This window comes from Xenopus laevis, chromosome 9_10S (assembly GCF_017654675.1).
Source record: "Xenopus laevis strain J_2021 chromosome 9_10S, Xenopus_laevis_v10.1, whole genome shotgun sequence".
Taxonomy (NCBI): domain Eukaryota; kingdom Metazoa; phylum Chordata; class Amphibia; order Anura; family Pipidae; genus Xenopus; species Xenopus laevis.
In genome coordinates, this window is record NC_054388.1 from 32749206 (window position 1) to 32759037 (window position 9832).

The 9832-nt window shown below is 39.6% G+C and overlaps 1 protein-coding gene across 2 annotated transcripts; it reads right to left on the bottom strand.

The window, feature by feature from the left end:
- Positions 1-897: 897 nt before the first annotated feature.
- LOC121399180 (WAP four-disulfide core domain protein 5-like) lies at positions 898-4599 on the bottom strand. 2 transcript variants are annotated; one of them, XM_041579137.1, is made up of 5 exons: positions 4476-4599; positions 4042-4188; positions 2960-3094; positions 2531-2661; positions 898-1017 (listed from the first exon to the last, which is right to left on the bottom strand). In XM_041579137.1, the coding sequence occupies exons 1-5, from the start codon at positions 4582-4584 to the stop codon at positions 1003-1005; spliced, it is 537 nt and encodes a 178-aa protein (XP_041435071.1). In that variant the 5' UTR covers positions 4585-4599; the 3' UTR covers positions 898-1002. The 2 variants fall into 2 exon arrangements, with proteins under 2 accessions (XP_041435071.1, XP_041435070.1); XM_041579136.1 differs by lacking the exon at positions 898-1017 and having other exon boundaries at positions 2093-2661.
- Positions 4600-9832: the final 5233 nt, after the last annotated feature.

The window sequence follows — 9832 nt, forward strand, 5'->3', positions numbered from 1 at the left end:
GAATAGATTTAAGAAAAAACTCCAACCATCTACATCTTGTCCAATGTTGAACCAAATACAAGTCCGAATGCAATACTAGAACAAGAAAGATAGGTCCTTCCCATAGACCCCTGAGGAGGGGGGGGGTGAGATCAATGGTAGCGGAATACTGTGGTGTGGGGAGCAAGGCATGAAGAGAGGGGAAAGCGACTTTAGGGAATTGGAACTATAGCTTCATCAGTATCAGCTGTGGGAGCACTGAGAGAATCCAACGCAGTACCAAATCAGAAACAGGAGATTCATCAAGCCAGGCAGGGGGGCACTTCGGGCAGCAAGAAACAATGTCGAAGACAGGCAAGTGTCAATACAAAGAAAACACAGAAACCAAACGAGAAAGCACCCAGGAACACGGAAGGAACCTTTTCATTAGGCAGATTAGACAGAGTGCCTTTAAATATTTGAATTTCGTATGACTGCACAATGACATCACGCAGCGCTCGGGTATTTCTAGATTTCCCCAAAGCGCCACGCAACCCGGAAGAACAGGATTCCGAGCAGAATCATACAGGCCCGGGCGTCCCTGCCGCCTGCCAGATATTTTTCATTATAATGGGGTAGCATTGCAGATCAAGTAACACTGAATGGAGGACATGGATGTGACTACCAACTTTCCCCTTTAAGACATACAGACATGCACAACATTCATAGGTTTATGACCTATTCCAGTATTCTGCAAGACTGCCAAGAGGAGTCTTCTGTGTACATTTTAATATTTGCTAATCAGGTGCATGTTGGTCACAAGGCAGCTGCATTGTTACTATTCCTTGGGGTACTTAAGTTCAGTTTATTTTGGTTTGTGAGGCCAAGTAGTGTTATATAGTAACATTGTAAGTTATATTGAAAAAAGACACATGTTCATCAAGTTCAATCTTTTATTACTCTATTTTAACCTGGATGTGCTTTTTGTTACAGGAACTACATCATGTTCTGGAGGCAAGAAAAAAAAAGATGGATATTCTGGTGCTATTGTACTGATTTCTAGAAGGAAAAGAAAGAAAAAAAAACATAATTAACAGCTCAGCACAATACATACTGTATATAACACGTCTACATATTTCTGTGTAGTATGTGTCTCGATGATCTAGGTATATTTCCTTTACATATATTACATGTTATTCCTATTACATATAGACCATAATAGACCAGGACCACTTCCAAAGTTATCCTCAATTATCCTATTACTTTACTCTGGATATTTGATCGGGGGTGCAAATGCTTGATAAGCACTAAAGGGTGTTCTCTTGCATCACGGGGAAATAAAAATGACCCCTCTTATCCTTTTTGCAGTTGCAGCTCAGATATATTCTTTAGTAAGACACCGCCAAAGTGATATTTTCCATATGTTTTGTAATACAGGCATGGGATCTGCTATCCGGAAACCTGTTATCCAGAAAGCTCCGAATTACGGAAAGGCTGTCTCCCATAGACTCCATTATAATAAAATAATAAAGCTTTTTAAAAATGATTTCCTTTTCTTCTGTAATACTAAAACAGTAGCTTAAAGGGCATGTAAAGTCTAAAATAGAATAAGGCTAGAAATGCTGTATACTAAATATAAACATGAACTTACTGCACCACAAGCCTTATCAAACAAATAATTTATGCTTTCAAAGTTGGCTACAGGGGGTCACCATCTTGGAACTTTGTTAAAAATCTTTGCAAGACCAAGACTATGCACATGCTCAGTGTGGTCTGAGCTGCTTAGGGGTCGTCATAAACAAAGCTTCTTGAGTTCTGCATGGCTGGGAAGTAAGGTGGGGGCTCCCCCTGCTGTTCATAAGTATGATTGTTTCCCTGCTTAGCAGTTAGGGACCATCTGACAATTCCTATCCACAGCAGTAAATGAAGGGAGAATTTCAGAGATAGGTTTCTTTTTCATTAAAGAAAGTAAAAATGGGATTTTATTTTTTTTTTGCCTTTACATCCCCTTAAAACTTGATCCAAACTAAGATATAATTAATCCTTATTGGAAGCAAAAACAGCCAATTGGGTTTATTTAACGTTTACATGATTTTCCAGTAGACTTAAGGTATGACGATCCAAATTATAGAAAGATCCTTTATCCTGAAAACCCCAGGTCCTGAGCATTCTGGATAACAGGTCCCATACCTGTACTATGTAGCTGATTAACCGCACCCTTGTTAGTGCGTTTGTCAGGACTCCTTCACAGCCACAAAGCAAAGCATGCCAATTTCTATTTCTAACACTGTGCATCATAGTACTTCCTGGAATGCCAGGTGGTGGCGCTAGTTTACCGCTCGTATTTGTAATGGTTACTCTACCACTGGTAGGCATTATACTGTACATACATGACCTGTCCTGCACATTATCTAAAAGCAGTAAGATATAGTCTAGTACACAAGATGCAGAATCAATACACTAATGTGCCATGATAAAATGCGGCACAACATTTATAAATGAGCCCCTACATTTCCTATATGATCGTTGGCATGTATTCACTTAATTTTCTTCTCCCATCAGAACTACATACCAGGCACTCTTTGTAACATCCAGATGGGCAGCATTTATCATCACCAGGACACGTGGAGTCAGATTCACAAGTGCTCCTCATCGGAACAAAGCAATTGATCACTTCTTTAGGAGGGCAGGAGCCCATCTTTTCTGCAATAGGTGGATGGATTTAAGCCAGGCAATGAAGATAAAGGCAAAGTAATTGAGTAAAGAAGGCATGGAATATAAAGGGGGATTAACTAGATGATCTCAGGTATTTCAATCAATACTGGCACCCTTATCTTAGTAGGCTTCCACTTTCACCCCCTGTCATCAACTCCAACAGTTAAGTTAATTTGCTGGATCAAGTTTGTAAATGAATAGATGAGAATGTGAATACAGTGGAACATGGAGTAGGGACAATAGAGAAGGTAAAAACAAGTACTTAAAGTGTTTGTAGGTTTATTACCTTTCACAGGAGGCAGGCAGGTCTTTCCACCTTCATTGAAGCAGCACTTGGATACATCAGGGCATTCACTGTCGGAGGTGCAGAAATCGGTAGCACGTGGCAGATTTGTACCATTGGGACAGGTGCCTGGTCTCTCTGTCAGTTACACATGGATAAGTTAGTGACTTTGGGAAAGCTGCATTGGCTGTTTCTGTGACACAGTGATACAGAATTAATGCAAACTATACTGAAAATTTAGATCATCACAGACAGTGACAAGTTGCTCTTATACAGATAGCATTTTCGGACATCCTCAGGGGAAATCACTCTCCTGCATGCATCTCCTAAGGCAGAGGAATGCATAATTGCCTGCTTTTTCTCTCATCCATCCTGAAAGGCTGCCGTTGCACCTCCGTCCTGGGTCCTCGGCCCTCCCTCCTCAGCCTTCAGCTTTTCCTCCTCAGCCCTCCCTCCTGTTCCTCAGTACAAAAGCTCTCTGTCCTCAGCCTCCCTCCTCAGCCATCAGCCTGGCTTAGAAGCTGAGGTCTGAGGAGGGAGGGCTGAATGCTGAGGAGGGAGGGATGAGGACGGAGAGTTTTGTACTGAGGGCTGAGGACCAAGGAGGGAAGGCTAAAGAATGAGCCACGATGGGGTTGATTGCAACAGCATATGTGGGCAGCACGGAGGTGTGACTGCAGCCTCTTGGGATAAGTGAATACAATAAGAGGCTAGTCTGCATACTTCTTTGTTAGGAAAGCGCACGCAGGAGCATATGTTCTCCTGATGATGTCTTAAAATGCATTCTGTACTCTTTTTCTTATAGGCTATGAGCATTATCAAGATTATTATTAATGGAGTATCTATAGCCGACACAAGAAAGATGGTAGGGGTTACTTTCTATTCACCAGGGCACAAGGGGTGCTAGGGGTGCCAAATGCCTGTTTTCAATATTCTGTTGCATTCATTGCTATGGGTTATAAGGCAATCATTTATAATGTTAGTGTATAGAGGGATACGCATGGGTCACCTTCCCAGGTCTAACAGGTGAAGAAGAGATCCACTGCAGGAAGTTCCCCAAGACTTTCTATATGGTCCAAACTCACCTTGTGCTGGAGATTTGCAGAATTTTTCACCATTGTCCATGCAACACTTCTTGTTTCCTTCACAATTATCGTCACATTCACATCTGTTATAGCGGGACCAAAACGTTTCTGCCAAGAACCTCACTGATGGGCATTCTCCTGGTTTGTCTGATGTTACAAATTTATATTTTATATATTTTGATTATATTATTATTTTTATAAAACCACCATAAATGCTCTGTCAAATTTATTGTTGCTCTTGTCTTAAGCTCTAAACTGTCATCTTCATATTTTCCTAGCACATCTATACCACCACCACCACCACCACATTTTTACATTTTAATAGTAGTCTAATAGTGTTTGTCAATGTCCATTTATCATTGTATACTTCATCTCTCTTCTCTGCCTCTATTAAACATATGCATTTTGCGCCAGCCCAGGCTGGTGGTACATACCTGCTACTGATGTACTTAAAACAGTTGTGAAGAGCAGCAGCAGCCCAAATACACAGATTTTTCCTGTGATCATCATGATATCAGTCTGTGCTGCTCTGTTATGGTTCATCTTAATTTATATTCTGATTCTAAACAGTGCATTGGGTAAGAGCAATACATTTCACAATCCACCCAAGGGAAATCATAAAACTTACGTCAATGTAATAATTCTCAGGCTACACCTTTTTTAAATGTTTTAGGCAAAGTTCATACTAAAATATGAAATCTTAGCGTCAGCAGTTTGCAGCGACCTGTTGATAGTCTTGAAGGACTGAATGCAGTCGCTGCAGTTTGCGTTTCTAAGTTCAATATAAATATTCAAAGGTGTGGGAGCGCACTTCCAAGGTCACAAATAGGTCGCTTCAGTTTTCTTAAAAAATTACTTTTATTTAGACATTGTTAAAAAAGAATTACATCAGCATTTGGTCTGACGCGTTTCGTATAAACATACTTCATCGGAGACCTAATCAAACTACCATCGTGTCTACCATTTATACCCACACTTATGACCAACCCCCTATGATGCAACACACCAGTTAATTCACTGATTAGTATCACCTGCACACAAAAAGTCTTAATAGTTAACAGATTTTTAAAAACATTACTACGCTCACTCCTGAGCTCAAATTGCTGATGTATCTTTCTGCATGAATATTTCTATGTTCAATATGGAAATGTTACAACATTTACTACATTCATATGTTAATAGTTAATCCTTGATAAATCCATATCTAAACGATGTTTCTACTAGTTCATTCAATGTTAAAATAAATTCAGATTTATTTATACTTTGTTTCTTTGTCTAAATTGGTATGGTCAACAGTGTTACAATAAAACAGTAAAACAGTAAAAAAGTTGCAAAAAGCAGTTCATTCAACTTTCCCATATAGTTTATCACTTAGCAATACTGCTGTTAAATAAATATTATTTTATGTTTCTATTTTGCTTCCAATCACAATGGGTACCGTTTACATTACAAAGCTTCTGTTTTTTTTATATATATGTATAATTTATATGTATTTTATTAGTTTAATCAAGTTTCAGCGACCCTAGAATCGTTTCCCAAACTTCATTATATATAGCAACTAATGTCAAATACTGAATTTAGTCCCTGCGGCTGTCTAGTAATTAATTTGTGTATCCACTTCACTTCCGCTCGCAGCAGTTTAGCCCGCAGGTCACCACCCCTCACATCCAAAGTTATATGTTCTATTCCCTGTACTTTCAACATTGTCACATTACTCTTGTTACACATTTTAAAATGTCTAGATACTACTGTAGTTTCACCACCTGATTTTATGGTGTTAATGTGTTCCCGTATTCTCTCTTTCATTGGCCTAATGGTACATCCTACATATTGTTTATAGCAGGCTCTACAAGTTAAAAGATACACGACTGACTTTGTATTGCAGTTTATAAACTCATTTATTTTATATTTTTCATGTGTTACACTGCACTCAAAATTATCCGCTACATGGACCACTGAGCATGTCACACATCTCGTAGCGTTACATTTAAACATGCCCGTGCTCCGAAGCCATGTTTTAGGTTTTGGTGCACGTGAGTATAAACTGGGTGCTAACATGGATCCAATTGTGGGAGCTTTCCTTGCTACCATTCTATACCCTGTACGGAGGATTTCTTTGAAATCCCTATCCGCATGTAGTATTGGTAAATACTTATCTACTATGCTCCTGATTCTAGTGAACTGTTTACTATATTTCGTACATAAAGTTACTGGTTGAGCGCTTTGGGAACCCCTTTCTAATCTCCTTGTTTTTTTACTATTATCCTTTAGTAGAGTGCTTCTATCAGCCAGCAAGGCATGCTTAAATGCTTCCTGTAATGTCATTAGATTGTATCCTTTGGCCAAAAACCTATCCCGCAATCTACAGGACTCCATCAAAAAATTAGCATCAGAACTACAATTTCTCCGCAGTCTAAGAAATTGCCCCCTGGGTATCCCTTTATTAAAGTGACTCGGATGACATGAGTCTGCTCGCAGTAAAGAGTTCCCTGCACTTGGTTTCGTGTGCACTGTTGTGGCTATTCCTCCTTTCTCGGTGTAAATGCGTAAGTCAAGATACACTATATCACTTCTACTAAAGCAGCCTGTGAATGCGAGATTGAGCTCCACGTTCCCCAGACCCTGTAGGAAATCATTAAAGTCCCCTTCACTTCCGTTCCATACAAAAAGCAGGTCGTCGATAAAACGACGATACATAACTATATACTCCAAATATGGGGCATCAGCTCCAAGTATGTGGGTCTCCTCCCACCATCCTAGATATAAATTTGCATATGTTGGCGCAAACCGCGCCCCCATGGCCGTCCCTCGTCTCTGGAGATAGAATATTCCATTAAAAGAGAAATAGTTATGATTCAATAAAAACCAGATTGCTTCCAAAATAAATTCCTTTATCTGTACGGGATATTGACTATATTTGTCCAAATGATACTTTACCGCTAACATACCTTTATTATGTGGTATACTGGAATATAGTGATACTACATCAGCTGTCCCCCAGCTATACGTCGATTGCCACTCTAGACCTTCCAGCACCTGTAAGACATCTCGTGTATCCTTAATATATGAGCCTAACCGTTTGACCAAGGGTTGTAACATAACATCAATCAATTCCGATAAACCTTCATTCAGTGAGCCTATGCCTGAGACGATAGGTCTGCCTTTTGGCGGCCTCTCCTCTTTGTGTATTTTGGGCAAATGATAGAATATGGGGATTCGCGGATATTCCGGTACTATTGCTCCCCACATACTATCATTAATAATGCCCACCTGTTTGCCAAATAGTGCTATACTTTCCAGTTCCTTTTTAAATCTTTTCACCGGGTCCCCTTTAAGAACCTCATAGGTTACTTGGTCCCCCAATTGTCTCAATGCTTCATGCTCGTAATCTCTTGCATTTTGTATCACCAGGAGACCCCCTTTATCAGCTTGTTTAAATACTAGGGATTTATTTAGTTGTAATTCCTTTAATGCTTTTCTCTGACCAATTGATAAATTTCCCACATTTAATCGCTTCTGTTCCTGCCAAAGTTTAGTTAAATCCTGTTCCACAAGCTCTTGAAAAATATCAGTCAGTGTACCTCGGCTGTTGACCGGATAAAAAACTGATTGGCTTTTAATTCTCCTAATTGACTCCATATCCACATCAACCTTATTTGCTCCCTCCCCACTTTCAGTTTCTAAAGATTCCAATATAAAGGCAGCCCGCTGTTCTGTGAATAGACTTGATTCGCCAAAATTTTCCTGTATTCCCAAATTTGTTATACCCACAACATTTTGCTCACCCTGTGATGATTCACTATTCCATTCTCCTATAACACCCTGTGTATTGTCACTATTCAAAAAGTGTTTTCGAAGTACTAATTTACGTACAAATTTATTTATATCTATTATGGTATTCAACAGTTCAAAATTCGTGGTAGGACTAAAGGATAAGCCTTTACCTAGTAAAGTCAATTGTTCTGTAGTAAAGTCCACATCAGATAGGTTCAGTACATTCTCTGGCCCTTGCCGGTTCCTCGTTCCCTCAGTGTGTACTTGCGATTTCCTGTATCTTTCTTTGCTCCCGCCTCTCCTTGTTGATTTGCATCTTGGCGGCCGGCTTGTAATTGTTTCATCCCCCCGTTCGTTCTGTCGCTTTCCGGTGTGCTCTGTTTTACCCGAGAAAAAACCTCCATCGCTCGTTCGTTCCGACAGTCCTGTACGCTACGGGAGGAAGAAGAGGACAACGAGGAAACACTGGACTGCTCAAAAACTTCGGTACATTCCATGTCTTCATTGTTAAAACTTACATGTTTTTTCTTATTACCTCCCTTTAGTATAGACTTAGGCCGCTTTCCTTTATACTTCCTGTCTATTTTCACATACACCCGATCCTGTTCATAATCAGCACTGTCACGGTTAAATTTGGATGTTTTAGTATTAATCAATTCGGTTTCTATGTCAGCTAGCTTCTGTTTAATACTTATTTCCCATCTATCATATTCACTACTTTCTCTATTCGCACCCGCCTGTGGAGCCTTAAATTGTTCTTCTAACTCGTATATGTTCATGTTAATCTCTTCCAAAACTTTTTGGTTTCTCTCCACAAGCAGCTGCATCAATTTAAGTGAACACTCCGACAGCACCTCATTCCACCGTTTCAAAAAATCCATATCAGTTACTTCATATGCTGGAAATTTTCTAATTCGCAGGCCTCTCGGCACCATTTTTAAGGTTAAATATTTTTCCAATGTTATGGTATCCCACCAGATTTTTAATTCTTTTATCATAAGTTTGCCTAATTTCCAATAAGAGTTCATATCTGGGCGGTGAGTAAGGTTTGATATATCAAGGTTAAACATTGCATCTGCTTTCCTTCGCCTCTCCTTCATCAATTCAGTATATGTTTCAGACATTTTTATGTAAGTTTGGGAAACTCCTTATTCAATATAATTGCTTAATCAATCCTCCTGATGCTGGTTCCTTAGCACAAATTCAACAACCCTTTTACACAATTATCCACCAAACATCAGTTCCGAGGGTAAAAAAAGTTTTTTTATATAAGCTTTATCCTCTTAGTTTATATAGGTATTCCATATGCTTTGGTTCGCTCACCGTTCAGATGTGGTGGTTCGGGTGCGATATGGTTCGGGGCATATCGCACCCGAACCACCACATCTGAACGGTGAGCGAACCAAAGCATATGGAATACCTATATAAACTAAGAGGATAAAGCTTATATAAAAAAACTTTTTTTACCCTCGGAACTGATGTTTGGTGGATAATTGTGTAAAACAATATAAATATTCGCAATGGGAAATGCAGGTATTAACACTAGCCAAACCACACGCCAGCTTAGGATCACCCCATTTGCAGCACTAAGTTATTGGCTTTTCATTTATTTTTTGTTGTTTCCAAGTGCAGCAGTGGAACAACTAAGAATAGTCAATGACGGGCAAGTCAAGTAGCAAAGTTAGAAGACCCCTGTGAGCAGAAGGGGGGCTCTCAAAAGCAATAGTCTATGGAAGAACACCCTGAAGATAAAGCCTAGTCTTCCAAGCTGCAGGATGGAAGGATGGACAAGCCAAGGTTTTCAGGATAAGAGATCAGTACCAGGTTTGAAATTTGGCAACTGGAAAGTTCAGACTATGCTGAAAGCCAGCAATATGCAAGAAATAGCTTTAGAATTACTGAAAAAGCAAGTAGAATTAAAAGTCTTGCAAGAAATACAGCAGGACCATCTATAAAAAAGATTATACCCTATGTTACAACAGCTGCAGTTTTAGGAAAGCCCATTATGCAGCAGGAT

Bases quoted from the DNA above. Each gene is read 5' to 3' on its own strand.
- LOC121399180 (XM_041579136.1), bottom strand. From the start codon at position 4,584: ATGAACCATAACAGAGCAGCACAGACTGATATCATGATGATCACAGGA. The intron at 4,189-4,475 runs GTATGTACCACC...TTGTAACATCAG, and splicing joins TTTAAGTACATCAGTAGCAG to ACAAACCAGGAGAATGCCCA. The intron at 3,095-4,041 runs GTGAGTTTGGAC...TGTAACTGACAG, and splicing joins CTGCAAATCTCCAGCACAAG to AGAGACCAGGCACCTGTCCC.